The 14,475-nt window shown below is 54.6% G+C and overlaps 2 protein-coding genes across 2 annotated transcripts; both read left to right on the forward strand.

The window, feature by feature from the left end:
- Positions 1–1,655: 1,655 nt before the first annotated feature.
- On the forward strand, positions 1,656–7,278 carry G647_05330 (uncharacterized protein; the record flags this gene model as incomplete). The annotated part of the gene is made up of 9 exons (XM_008729661.1): positions 1,656–1,945; positions 2,000–4,823; positions 4,973–5,005; positions 5,235–5,338; positions 5,500–5,545; positions 5,616–6,044; positions 6,160–6,515; positions 6,629–6,852; positions 6,920–7,278. 9 exons carry the CDS (start codon positions 1,656–1,658, stop codon positions 7,276–7,278), a joined length of 4,665 nt encoding a protein of 1,554 aa, XP_008727883.1.
- A 4,403-nt stretch (positions 7,279–11,681) lies between these two features.
- G647_05331 (uncharacterized protein) lies at positions 11,682–13,832 on the forward strand (the record flags this gene model as incomplete). The annotated part of the gene is made up of 7 exons (XM_008729662.1): positions 11,682–11,807; positions 11,867–12,044; positions 12,091–12,422; positions 12,476–12,560; positions 12,629–12,667; positions 12,720–12,944; positions 12,997–13,832. 7 exons carry the CDS (start codon positions 11,682–11,684, stop codon positions 13,830–13,832), a joined length of 1,821 nt encoding a protein of 606 aa, XP_008727884.1.
- Between the last annotated feature and the right edge of the window lie 643 nt (positions 13,833–14,475).

Below are 14,475 nucleotides of genomic sequence, written 5' to 3' on the forward strand. Positions count from 1 at the left end.
CTCCGTAAGCGAGTCAGTCCGAGTCAAATTGATTGAGAGTTCAACGTGGAGGCAAGAAGTGAGATGAGGCTGAACCGGGGATGAAGGCCACATTCCGCTGCAGCCGGCGACGAGAGACGCAGGCACGCAGGTCGCACTTCCCCCAATCTGTCTTGGTCAGCATCCGGCGGTGTATCACCGCCAACGCCTCCGCCAACACCACCCTCAATACCACCACCAGCGCTCCCACTCACGGCGCCATCCCCAACAATCTGGGGGGACAGTGCTCAGGCAATGGTGAGCGTGGTCGATGGAGGTTGTTTGGCTACCATTTCTCGGCCAAATTCCTTTCACTGTGACACACCACAGGGTGATATTCGCTAGTATGGTTCGGACCCTGAACTGCAGGCAAACTATAGCAGAGTGGAGCTGTCGGCTTGATTCGTTGCGGGACTACTGTGGACTATCCCTCCCTCTGGATCTACGAGTACTGTGCAACGGCAAGCATATCAAGGGCAGCTCATCTGGACCGCTGGGCCATGCAGCGTTGGCGATCAGGCCGTTATGCAAGGCATCTGAGCCTTCATCAGCGACCTTTCTGTAGCAACCCGGACCTTTTGGCGCATCGCTTACATCGTTGAAAGTGCCAATTAGTACGAATCCTCGGATCAGCAGGCTCATCATGAGGCATTTCCCCATGACTCTGAACAGGCGCACAAGTGCGAATGAGCAACTAGTCCAGAGGGACCCAGCTTAACTGCTCGCTGGAGGACGTTCCTTCGTGGCATGGTGTTTTAGCCTTCCGAGATAGGGACTTTGAGTAGGCCGGGTGGAACCCCGTTTGGTAGCTTCTGCTCAAGTCCTGAGGTACATATCCCGCGGCTTGTTCCAGGGCCTTCAGAAACTGAATAAATGGGGGAGGTGCATGGCACTAAGATTGCGTAAGGCGCCAAGCGCCGGGAACCAGTTACCCGTAACTGTTGGGTATACAGTAGAATTGGGGAGTGTTTCGAATATTACAGGGATAGGCCGTAGTCTATGTTACTGTAGTAAGTCCTGGACATTGTCACCATGTACCCAGTACTAAGTACCTGCCGCGCCCTAATACAGTAGTTGAATTAGCCCCGCCCGTCCTTTCCCCGCCTTGTCAACAAATATATTTCAGCCTTGCTAGGCGTCTGATGCACATTAGAAGGTGGCACGAAAATACTACACCAAATACTCCTTCTGTAGACGATCTGTAGCCAGCAGCTCTCATCTGTAAGGGAGGCAGAATCATAAGACGCTGAGTCGTCGTTAGAAAATACATTCGAGATAGGCCGCCAGGCACTGCCCTAAAACTGTGACTGGGATATCGAAAAGTCTCGGCTCGGCAACCTGTAGTAGCAAAACCAATACTTCATATTGTACCTCAGTCCCAAAACTCACAGAGAGGCAAGGGTCAGGTCAGTGATGCTGATCGTACTCGTAACGCCGATAAAGCCGGGGAGTGGCCGCTCTGCTCCTCATTAACCGAACTGCGCATCATCTGAGCTTAGCCTACGTCGTCTGCATTGCCATTTGCCGTGCGTTAATCTTCCCATCACATTGAAAACTCCAGCTCATCTGTGTTCTTGAACGATTTCACGGGCTGTTCCTTTCCTGCGGGCCCTCCCATGCTGAGTCGATTGCGATAGATGAGGGTTTCAGACGGGCTGCAGTCTGTGTTGACTGCGCACTTTCCGCCGAACTCAGTTCATCCTCACCATCACCTCGAACCTCTGCGGCGACAACCACTATGTGGTGATCCCGAAGGCTGGGGCCCTGTGAGCTCCCTCCGATGGGACTTGACACCCTGCTTCCTTGACGTCTGGATCATTGGCGTTGCCCTCTGGGGAATCTTATTCGGGACTGGGGCCCTTTGGTATTTGTTCAAGAAACGCATCGCCCAGGAGGTACCCAAAAACTGGCATTTCTATGCAAAACTGTAAGCTACGGTGCAAGTTAGCTGTGACTGACCGAGGAGCTGACTCAAAGCCAGAGCCATCATTGTTGCCATCGTTCTTATTACTGCCCTTCAAGCCGCCCTCCAAATCGAATCGTTACCCGGAATATGGTTCAAAGACATCAGGTTCTACACGACCATTACCACCATCGTGTCTTTGTTATTCATATTTGCTGTACAATACCATGAGCATTGGCGGTCAAGAAACCCAAATGGCGTCGTTCTGTTCTATTGGGTCTTCTTCGTCCTGGCCAATGCCGTAAAGCTGCGGTCGCTGGTGAGCAGAGAAGCGTACAAGAATCGTCTCCCATACTTTGTCGCATTCAATGTCGGTCTCGGTCTGGGCATTGTGGAGTTCATTCTCGAGTATTTGGTGCCCAAAAAACAGAGTGCATACGACGCACTGGGAGCAGACGATGAATGTCCCTACGAGTATGCCGACATCTTCTCCGTGCTTACTTTTGGCTGGATGACTCCAATGATGAAATTTGGCTACAAGAATTTCCTCACTCAAGATGATCTGTGGAACCTGCGTAATCGAGACTCTACCAGGGTCACTGGGGATCTGCTGCAGAAGGCCTGGGCAATCGAGCTGGAAAAGAAGAAACCGAACCTTTGGATAGCTCTGGCCCGAGCGTTTGGAGGTCCATATCTTCGAGGAGCGTTCATCAAGACAATCAGCGACTCTTTGGCGTTTGTGCAGCCGCAACTCCTCCGACTTCTCATCACCTTCGTTGACTCCTACCGGCCGGGTCATGAGCGACAGCCAGCAATTCGCGGTGTGGTCATTGCATTGGCAATGTTCATGACTTCAATCTGCCAGACGGCGGCCTTGCACCAGTACTTCCAACGTGCCTTCGAGACCGGTATGCGAGTAAAGTCATCCTTGACTGCTATGATCTATTCAAAATCCCTCCGTCTATCCAACGAATCGCGTGCGACCAAATCCACGGGCGACATCGTGACATACATGAGTGTAGACCAGCAGCGTCTCGCTGACCTGATGCAGTGGGGGCAACAGCTGTGGTCGGCGCCTTTTCAAATCACGCTCTGCATGCTGTCGCTCTACAACTTGGTGGGTGTTTCGTGTTTGGCTGGAGTAGCCGCCATGATCGTCATGGTCCCGATCAATGGATTCATCGCCAGGTTCATGAAGAAATTGCAACTCTCGCAGATGAAATACAAGGATCAACGGTCTCGTCTGATGACGGAAATACTCAACAACATGAAGAGCATCAAACTATACGCATGGGGTTCTGCATTTATGGATAAGTTGAGCCATGTGCGCAACGACTTGGAATTAAACAACCTGCGCAAGATCGGCGCGGCGCAGTCATTTGCGACGTTTACATGGTCCTCGACCCCATTCTTTGTCTCGTGTTCGACTTTCGCAGTCTTCGTGTTGTTGAACGACCGACCATTGACAACCGACCTGGTATTTCCCGCATTGACGCTGTTCAATCTCCTGACCTTTCCTCTCACCGTACTCCCGATGGTCATCACCAGCATCATCGAGGCTTCGGTGGCTGTGGGGAGATTGACTGCTTTCTTCACCGCGGACGAACTTCAAGACGATGCAGTCAGATTTATTGACGAGCCAGCCAAGCAGGTAGGAGAGACGTCGGTTTCCATCAAGGACGCCACTTTCACCTGGGACAAGGATTCAGGCAAGAACGTGTTGGAGAACATCAACTTCAACGCAAACAAAGGAGAACTTACCTGCATTGTGGGCACAGTAGGAGCTGGGAAGTCGTCGCTGTTATCATCAATCCTCGGTGATCTTCGCAAAATCCACGGCGAAATTGTCCTTCGAGGCCGAATTGCTTATGTGGCACAGTCGGCCTGGATTATGAATGCCAGCGTGAAAGAGAACATCGTGTTCGGACACCGGTGGGATCCGCACTTTTACGAGCAAACCATCAATGCTTGTGCTTTAGTGGACGACTTCCGACAACTCCCAGATGGTGACTCAACGGAGGTCGGAGAGCGTGGGATTTCTCTGTCAGGAGGACAAAAGGCTCGGCTTTCCCTGGCACGAGCAGTCTACGCGCGAGCAGACGTTTATCTCCTAGATGACGTTCTCTCTGCGGTCGATCAACACGTTGGACGCCATATCATCAACAATGTTCTTGGCTCAAATGGACTATTGAATGGAAAAGCGAGAATTCTGGCTACAAATGCCATCACAGTCTTGAAAGAAGCAGATTACATGTACCTGATTCGCGATGGCTCCTTTGTCGAGAAAGGGACTTACCAGCAACTCATGGCCATGAGAGGCGAAGTCGCTTCACTCATCAAGACCTACACGGCCCAAGAGCATGAATCAGAGGGAGAACGCAGTCCCAGCATCGAGGGAATGGAATCCGATGGTTCAACCACTGTCGTCGGTACGAATGGTATTCACGATGAGCTCGATGCAGAAGAAGCCGAGGAGTCACGACAAGAAGTTGGCGGGTTGGTACCCATTCGGCCGGGACCCAGTGGACCTTCCAAAGCTGGGCGGAAGTCCAGCTACGCCACGCTTCGTCGCGCTTCAACCACAAGTTTCCATGGACCTATGGGCAGACTCACTGACGAAGAAAATGGCGGCATGAAGACCAAGCAAACGAAAGAGACCTCCGAGCAGGGGAAAGTCAAATGGTCCGTATATACCACGTATGCAAAGGAAAGCAACCTTATCGCCGTGGGGATATACTTCATTGCTCTCCTCGCTGCACAAACAGCGCAGATCGGAGGCAGTTTCTGGCTGAAGAGATGGTCTGAGATCAACGAGTTGTATGGTCGAAACCCCGCGGTGGGCAAGTACATCGGCATCTACTTTGCTTTCGGAATCGGTGGTGCTGCATTGGTTGTCGTTCAGGTACGTGCTTGTTATTTCCTGCCTTCCCTCCTGGCTTGGATCTGCTCCAGGCGATTGAGATCTGTCCACTGTCTATGACACTGTGTTATGTTGCTTGTGCGTTACACAAGAGTGACTGGAACTGACACGAACTGGTGTCATATTTTTAGACTTTGCTGCTCTGGATCTTCTGCTCAATTGAGGTATGTTTTCCCCTTTCATAGGTACCAGCTGCCTGGCTCCACGACGTCCACGTGCTCGGGACTTTCTCCCTTCTGTATGCTGCTTGTGTCCTCGACCAGTTGACATGCACGAATCACCACGTCAAGAACAATGTTTCAAGCACTTGCATGCGAGACATGAGAAGAATCACAACTACGAGCTCACATTGTGAGCCATGTGATCACTTTGCCTTGCTGACGCTTTCCTCAGGCTTCGAGAAAGTTACATGACCGAATGGCATACGCGATCTTCCGTTCGCCGATGAGCTTCTTTGACACAACTCCTGCCGGACGTATCTTGAACAGGTTTTCCAGGTACGTCAGAACCATTGATTGGAACACATGTGCTGCATGGTGGGATGCGCCGATATGGCTGGGGTGTCGCTATTTTCAGCCGAGTCCGATCAGAGGCTTAGAAAACGGCATCGTTGAGATGCGTGCTGTTTGCACATGTGCTAACCCCGCGCTATGTTTAGCGACATCTACCGCGTTGATGAAGTTATTGCACGCACGTTCAACATGGTGAGGATCCCCTAGTTTCACATCAACACGTTGCCTCTCACCATGCCACATCTTCTAACATGCGGGATAGCTCTTCGTCAACACAGGCCGCGCGCTCTTCACCCTGGGCGTCATCGCTGCCTCGACACCGATCTTCCTGGTCCTCGTCCTCCCCCTCGGCTTCATCTATATCATCTACCAGAAATACTACCTGCGCACGTCTCGTGAATTGAAACGTCTGGACAGCGTCTCTCGCAGCCCCATATATGCTCATTTCCAAGAATCCCTGGGGGGAGTGAGCACCATCCGCGCATATCGCCAGCAAGCGAGGTTCACTCTTGAGAACGAGTGGCGTATGGACGCCAACCTGAGAGCTTATTTCCCGAGCGTTAGTGCGAATCGGTGGCTAGCTGTGCGACTGGAGTTCATCGGGAGTATCATTATCCTGGCAGCTGCGGTTTTTGCAATCATCTCGGTAACGACGGGAAGTGGGCTGACTGCTGGCATGGTGGGCCTTGCAGTACGTTCTCCCTTTTCTCGGCCCCTCTCGTCCTCCGGGGTGTCCTTGCATGTGTTACCCACAGGCGAACAGGCCGTGGAATCCAAGAAATGCTAAGAATACTGACCTGTCGCAGATGTCATATGCCCTGCAGATTACACAGTCCCTGAATTGGATTGTACGGCAGACAGTCGAGGTGGAGACCAACATTGTCTCCGTGGAGAGGGTACTCGAGTATGCAAACCTGCCCAGCGAGGCTCCGGATGTCATCTTCAAGAGCAGGCCGAGCATCGGGTGGCCGGCACATGGACAGATCACATTCAAGAACTACTCCACTCGGTATCGGGATGGCCTGGACCCCGTGCTTAGAGACATCAATTTTAGCATCAAGGCCCGGGAAAAGATCGGCGTGGTTGGAAGGACGGGAGCAGGGAAAAGTTCGCTGACTCTTGCGCTGTTTCGGATTATCGAGCCCATATCAGGGCACATCAGGTATGTCAGATCTGTTGAGGCGGATGCTGATGCAAGAGCGCTCCTGAGCAAAGGAGCGTTCGCTGGCTTTGGATTTAGCCGGGTGGCGGTAATGCTAACTTTCTCGGTTGTAGCATCGATGGCCTCAATACTTCGACTATCGGCCTCCTAGATCTGCGAAGGCGGCTGGCGATCATCCCCCAAGACGCTGCCTTGTTTGAAGGCACCATACGCGACAACCTAGACCCTCGCCATGTTCATGACGACACGGAACTCTGGAGCGTGTTAGAGCATGCCCGCCTGAAGGCGCATGTCTCAGGCATGGAGGGTCAGTTGGATGCTGCTGTACACGAAGCTGGTGAGTGCGCCACCAAGGACTGACCCATGCAGTTCGTATCTGGCTGACTCTGAGATCTCGGATCAAGGTTCGAATCTGAGTCAGGGTCAACGCCAGTTGATCTCACTGGCCCGCGCTCTCCTGACGCCAAGCAACATCCTTGTCCTGGACGAGGCAACTGCAGCCGTCGACGTTGAGACGGACAAACTGTTGCAGGCCACGCTCCGAAGCAACGTGTTTGAGAACCGCACCATCATCACCATTGCCCATCGCATCAACACGATCCTGGACTCTGATCGTATCGTCGTTCTCCAACAGGGAAAGGTTGCGGAGTTTGACACGCCCGACGAACTGATCAAGAAGCGCGGCTTGTTTTACGAGCTCGTGCGAGAAGCTGGATTGTTGGATGGGTTCGGAAATGGGACAGCGGTTCCGAACCAGCAGTAGCCCACGCTGCCTGCGTTGTTATGCAGTCTCCGTGCTTCTAATACATCATTAGCTTCCCGGGGAACCAATGCTCTCTGATCCGTATTCCTCTAGCGGCTCCAGCGTTCCGAGCCTTCGGGAGAGACGTTCCTCTCTAGGACTGGCTCAGAGATCCTCCTCTCAAGCAGAAGAGCAAGGATGTTGATTCGCTGGATGCCCCCAGTGACACAAGTTCTTGCAACAAAAGCCAGCTCCGAAGAAGGCCCACTACTCAGACAGAAAGTCTGCTCTTCTGTGCGTATCAGCATTCGCCTTCAAGAAAGAGTGATATTCGCCAGGATGCAAGATGCGAGACCCACGTCGTATGGTTGCGTCCGGATCGGCCAATCAGATGGATGTACCACGGCTGACTGCGAGTAGCTGCTCGGCAGAATTCAGGTCGGCATCTGCTGTGTAACGGTTGAGCAGGGCTATCCTCTTTCGGCCATCTCACAGGACCGATTGCAACAGCTGTGGTAATTGCTTCGGCTGGCCCCGGCTAGGCCAACCCACCGTGAAATCTCTGCCGAGTTGTACAAATCGACCGAAGGTGGCACATGGTGGTTGCAGCAAGGAGGGGACTGTGGTAGTCACGCTGCATGGAACCGCGGAGGGTGGGATATGTCGCCCAGAGGTACACTGAGTAAAGGGACTTGTAGAGATACCTTGGAGGGACGTCTTCATTGTGCCATGGTCGTTGTACCTGTTACCTGGTTGATCGACTTCCTGACCAGATCGTGGTTGTACAGGTCCCACAACCCCTCGTCGCAACAGCAGGAATCTCAAATCCGGCGCGACAAGCCACAAATAAGCCCGGCCAATGACAAGGTTGGGAGGGACCGGAGAAGGCGGAGCCACCCATGCAAGCAATCGTCGGAGCGGTTGGGAGGACGGCCGGCCATGCCCCCTTCATGGTCTCCCTTCATTACGTATGGTGGAGATAGGTTGGAAAAGGACGAGATCCTCTTCGGCCATGGCGCTCGTCAAGGGGACTGGGCCTAGCGCATCTCGCATGTACGTACGTTGTGGTATGCGATAGGCCTTGATTGAGAAGTCGCCATTGGTTGCAGGGTGCTGCCGCCCCCATGCTGGATTCTGCGTGGTCGGTTTGAAGTTCAGTGGTAAGGAGGTGTGCGCCAAAGCCGTCATAACTCCCAGATGAGGCGAAGTGGTGGCCGGTGGTACCATCAGCAACCGCCATCTTGGGCAGTTCGATCAGACCCTGGCCATCGTCGACCCGCCGTGTGCCTTTGGTGTGGAGGCAAGTCACGAATCGAACCCCCCAGAGATCCATCTCTGTGGTGAGCGAAGGTTTGTTCAAAGTCGGTAACTATGTGACCGCCTCATCGATCTAGATGAGGCTGGCTTCGAACCAAAGCATGAATCCCATCCGTGCCGCGACGGAAGTCTCGAGCTGGAACTTGGATCAAGCACCTAGGACCGAACTGGATAGATGGGGGGTGCAAATGACGGACGGACTCCATGTGCCAAAGCCCACAGAATGACCAGATTCTCCATCCGATTCATTGTTTTAGATGTCATCAGTTCGGCTTCGTTGGCTAGAAGCCACCAACAAGGGCGACCAGAAGCTTACAGCGAACCATAGAGCAGGCGAGGAGCCTGGGACGCAAGGATGTAGAAATCTGGAGTATTGGGTATGTACACAGTAGCAAAGACCCCCGTGAAGACCCCTCCTCTGCGTGCGCATGTGCCACGCAGAGTCTCTTGCCCTGCAACCCACGCGGTCCTGTGTTGTGTCCGGTTTCTCATCAGAACTGGTCGGGCACGAAAGGTTTCAGAGACGGGATCCTGCCGGCATGTGAGTCTCCAGCTTGGGCGATCCACTTGATGTTTGCTTCACCCTCGCGGGTTTCTGCGAGATGCGCCTCCCAGAGAACTCCCTGGACGGTTGGCCATGCGTCGAAGCAAGGGAGATTTGCCGGCCAAAGCTTTCGTATCAACTCGACGGGCGGGTGGCATACTCTCACTGCGGCCCCTTCTCGGGTTGCTTTGCTTCGGGCTCATTGGCATGCTGAACAGAAGTATGACAGAGGTTGGCGCCTAGCATGGAAATTTCACCAATTCGGAGTAGAGCAGGATGACTTAGTGGCACAGACGGGACGCAACAGAAGGGCGTTGCATGATAGTATGGCGCCGTCGAGGTGACGGAGCGAGGACGAACCAGCCGACCGCTGCATTCGTGTATCTGGCTTGGAAGTCGGAAGCATCAGCAGGGGCATGGCCAACAACCACAACGCCTGCCCTCGTAGCCATCGCCAGAACGCAGGCGGCGTGGAGTCTGAATGGCATTCGGGCTGCTTCTCCGGTCGTTCTACTGCGGCTTGCATCATGTCATTCTGGTTCGAGAGCGCCCATGGCCACGATGCACCGTGTCCTGTGCGCCAGTGCTTCCCCGGTGCACAGTCGCTTCGTCTTGCGGGCCCCCCTCCTCGCACACCAGTCTGGCTGCTGCGGTATTTAATTGCTCCACTGCCATTGGCAGGCGCTTGTCCGACTCGCTGGACCACGACACTCCCACGTATAAAGATTTACCGATACGCTTGAGCGGGCTGCTGACAAGTGGGAGACTGCCCCCTGAAGACCTAGCGACGGTCCGTAGCTTGTGCTCGGGCCTACCGGAGTGGAAACCCATAGCATGGCTGGATGGTAATCACAACTTTCCCACCAGGCTCGTTCTCGGGCCACCCCCCTACCGTCCGGCAACCGCTTGCCTTGCTCCCTCGCAGGCTGAGCAGGCACCTCCGTACAGGAGCAAGAGGTCATTGAGCCAGCCATCGGCCACTTGCTGACGGCTCGGTGCAACGGTGGACAGGCCGACAACTTGACGGGGCAAGACACCACACCTTCACATAGACCTGGCATGCCAGATGCCGGACTTGATCAGGCAGCACAGCCTCGGGGCTCGAGTCTTCGCTCTCCAGTTCCCCTTCAGTATTCGTGTCCCTTCTGTGACAGCAGCTGCCACTCCCAGTCTCGATTCCCGCTAGCTCTCGAGCCAGGCTGTCTGCAAGCCATGCTTCACGCCCCTCTCCTGCGATCTCTGCTCCACGATCTACTCCGTAATGTGATTTCTAGCCGGCTCGCTCGCTCCCCCAATCGCCTGCCGCCCTCTCTGCTCATTGGCTGCGTGCATGCCCTCGTCCAATTGAGAATTGCATATACATCTCCGTCTCGACGGCACGAGAGATGCAGTTCTCTCCTCCTTCCTGGTACCCGTTCTCCTGTACCCTGTCTGTCCATTCGCCCTAAGCGCTGCCGTCAGCCAGACATCAACACGAGGTGCGACAGCAGAGCCCAAGCAAACGTCGTCACGGTCGTTATAGCGTCCATTTCCTGAACTCTGCTGAAGTGAATCTCTCTCTCGACAATCTTCTTTCGACCTCTTCCTTGACGCCCCGCGCTCACCCGTCGTCAGCAAGCAAGAACTGCCATGCTGGCCGCTTAGAGCTGCGTGTCTCCTTCTCTATCTCGACTGGCCGGCTCTGTCTTTGTTTTTGATCAGTATTTTGGGGGTCTCGTCTTGTTCTCCGGCAGGCTGTCCTGCCCATTGTTCGCATATTCAACACGCATATCCAACAACGCATCTGCAGCAACCTCGATCGCACCGCCACAATTATTTCCACACAACAGCTACGGGTGCTCTGGCCATCGTCACATCAGAATACTCCCCTCCACGCCCAGCTCAGAAAGGTCAGTCACGAAGCCACTTCGCTTGAGCCTCTGCTTTTGGACATGTCGTCTTCCTTGACGCGTCGACGGCAACAGATTCAGCACTGAGCGGCACAAGTGGGGAGCTCTACAGGACTGTTACGGTTTAGCCTGCAACGGCGGTTTCCCCCGGCGCGGGTGGTGCATCTCGCTCCACTGTAGACCGAACAGCGAAAGCTAAATAGGCTCGGGGGCCTTCTGGTCGCAGGGGTGCCGCCGTTGGACAAGCACCTGTGTGGTCCGCCGGGGCGTGGCCCCTTGCTGATCTCTCAAACGGCCTGCGCTCCACCAGCTCCTCTGCCCCAGGTCTCCACCAGCTCACCGCTAAGAGCTGCAGCCGATAAGCTGGGTGGCTGCGATTGCCACGATTGCCACGATTGCCCCTCTGCTTGTCGCCGCCGCCGTCACGCTTTGTCGCTGTGCCGTGGGAACGGGCTAGTGGTGCACTGGCGCGCTCTTTGCTCTCGGCTCGGACCAAGTTTGCTAACTGTTGTCTCGTCCTAGGCTGAAACTCTCCTGGGATAGCTCTTTCGAGCCCATCCCCCCACTTATCTTCTACGCCTCGACCGCTGGGATACATAGAAGTCGACCCGGCCACGCTACTCTCCGCCGTCGCAGGTCCGACGTTGAATGTCAACCAGGTCGGGCCGATCAACATGACCTTGGACATGGGTTCGCCTCAGACGGGTCTTACCTCAGCGGACAGAAAGGAAGACATAAAGGCCGAAGCTGCGATCGTGGTCCCTGCACTGTCAAGGGAAGAGAGGCAACTGCATTTGATTGTGAGCTCTTGAGCCGAGGCGACAGACCAGGCTCCCGGTCGGCTAACAACGGCTTGCAGAATGAAATCAAGAAACTTGTCGCTGACTGCGAAGATTTCATTGGACTGGTGCCGGGCCCTCGAGGCGTGCCCGAGATTGTCGTCTCCCCCAATCTGAAGAAGGACAAATGGACCATCATCCGAGACGCCCAAGAGACCTTTACTCAATTCCTGTCCATGCGCACCCCCAGTGGCAAGGGTATGTGATCCGCGGGATCCCTGGGCGCAGTGACTGACATCTACAGGCAACTCTTGTGGTTCCTCTCGACATTGTGGCAAAGTGTTCAAAGCAGAAACTGACGCAGAGGCTCGTGCACCGGGTGGCTCGATCTCTCTCTCGGTACAACGTCCTCTGAAGCGCCACAGGTCCAGAAAGAGCGCCTTGCAAGATCCGTCCTATGCCAAGTCTCGACATGGCGGTGGCGGAGTCAGAGTGGTCGAGTCTTCTGCATCGCAGATACGTGTCGATGATGACAAGGCGCTGGCCGAGTGGTACAGAGATGCATTTTTGGGATTGCAACAGGTATCATGTCGCCTGGTGGCCAAGATTTGGATCAAGAAAATCCACCCAAAGAAGGTAGGTCTCCGCCACCAAGAAAACGCGCGGGGCTGTGGATTGACGAGACAAAGCAATCGACCCATCCGTATAATGGCCAAATGCCGCGGAATACGACGCCCGATTCAGATCGGACGAGGCCGCCTTACTGGCCCATCGGTACGTTATCTGCCCGGGCAAGTGTCAGCTAGCTGCGGTGTGGTGGACTGACATGACCGTGGTCCTAGACGTCCGTCACCGAGAACCCGATCATATCGGCAAAGACGGTACGCCACTCCAAGTCCTCCACAGCCGGACACACATGCTGACCAGGTGTAGAAAGGACACAGCTACTGGTGCATCTGCTCATGAACACCCCCCAACCAGTGGTCACCAATCCACCGCCCGATCCTGTGCACCAGCAATTCGTTTACGCTCAGGATCTGTTAGAGTGCCTGGAGCCGAAGAAAGGCGAGCGCGAGTTGACCAATGAACGTTGGGATACGATTGAGCAGATCATCAGAACCCGGCAGATGCAAGAGCAGTATGCTGCTGGCGAAATAGGTCGGTCCTCTTGACCTGCAGTCGAGCTTTGTCGCAGAACTAACACTGGCAGATGGCGACACGCTCATCTTCCTCGCTGACTTCAGCAACACTGCTCCCTCAAAACTGGGCGCGATTAACTCCGAAGATGACGAGCTCGAATTCGAGGGCAACGTGCCAGGTATATCTAGTGAAGGTTCGGATGCAGCGGCCGAGAATCGGGAGCCTACCCCGGATACTTCGACACAAACGTCCCCTGCGGATCAAGCCACCTTTGATGGTTCGGTGCCGATCAGCAGGTTACGCGGCTCAGCCGACACCATGTCGTTTCCCGGACGTCGTATGGCCACTCGTCGATCACGGCCGAGCTTCATTGGAGGACAAGTGCCACCATCCATCCCAATCCACACAGAGGCAAGTTTTTGTCCGGAGCTGTCGATGAGTATGGAGAGTTCAATGCCGCACGGGGATGCGGCAATGCTGTCCCTCGTGGGAATGACTCCACGATTGCCTTCGCTCACGTTTGGACGTATGGAAAATCACACTGGCACCTCAGAACTGATGCATATCACTGGGCACAGCGGACACCCGGCTGCAAATTTGCACCTGTCGAATTGGCCAGAGATACCACCGGACATGGGACCGGATCCCCCAGCAGAGATGTTCGGCATCCCACCAACAATGACACCATCCAGCATGAGGCATCCATATTTCGGTGCAGAGAGGCTCGACGCGGCTCGAGATCTGCAAGGCGGGATGCACCCAGCCATGCTCAGCCCCGTACAATATAATGACTATGGGGACGGCACACGTCGTGATTTGCCCTTCCGCGCACTAGACCCACAGCATCCGACGATGATGCCGACCCAAGATGTGAACATGGGAATGATGGGCGGTCATTTCTATTGATTCTGCGACTTGGGCGACTTGTGGGTTTCATCCCCCCTTTATCGAGGGGCGCACATTCAGCAAAAGAGCCACACACAATCGTGTGCCAGCACTTCCTGAGCTCTATAGTCACCCATACTGGACCCACGTCTCAGAAACGTTGATCTGGCCCAGTGCTGCCCACCGCGGCCTCTCAATGCGCCATAACCGCTCTCCCCAGGGAAGTAATGGTCGATGTTACCGACAAACCGTCGCACGAGTCTCCTTGGTTTTGAATACTTCTTCGTCTACGTCTGCATTTCTTGTTGGGGCGCGTCTTCGACATCGTGTCTCCGTGTTCGAGGGGATCGCACAGCGTCCATCCCGGTTTGATCCAGTCAAAAGGAAAAGTTTTGGTGCGTTAATGAATTCAGCTGCAAACGGGCAGCATTTCTCGCATGCTGGCGGACGGCGCTCCCCACTGCATCGTTGTCGCCGCAAGGCAAGGGACGATCACTAGTCCAATTTTCGGCATCTGAATGGTTTTGTTGTTCGCAAGCGATTTTGCCATTTTTGCCTTCTACCCTCGTGTGGGTTCAGCGAAGTTACTGCCTGTGGTGGATTCTCATGATGGTTGTGAGCACGTGCTGAGGCATTTCCGGGACGGTGTAGATTCTATCAGATA

Source organism: Cladophialophora carrionii, assembly GCF_000365165.1.
Source record: "Cladophialophora carrionii CBS 160.54 unplaced genomic scaffold supercont1.4, whole genome shotgun sequence".
Classification (NCBI taxonomy): Eukaryota; Fungi; Ascomycota; class Eurotiomycetes; order Chaetothyriales; family Herpotrichiellaceae; genus Cladophialophora; species Cladophialophora carrionii.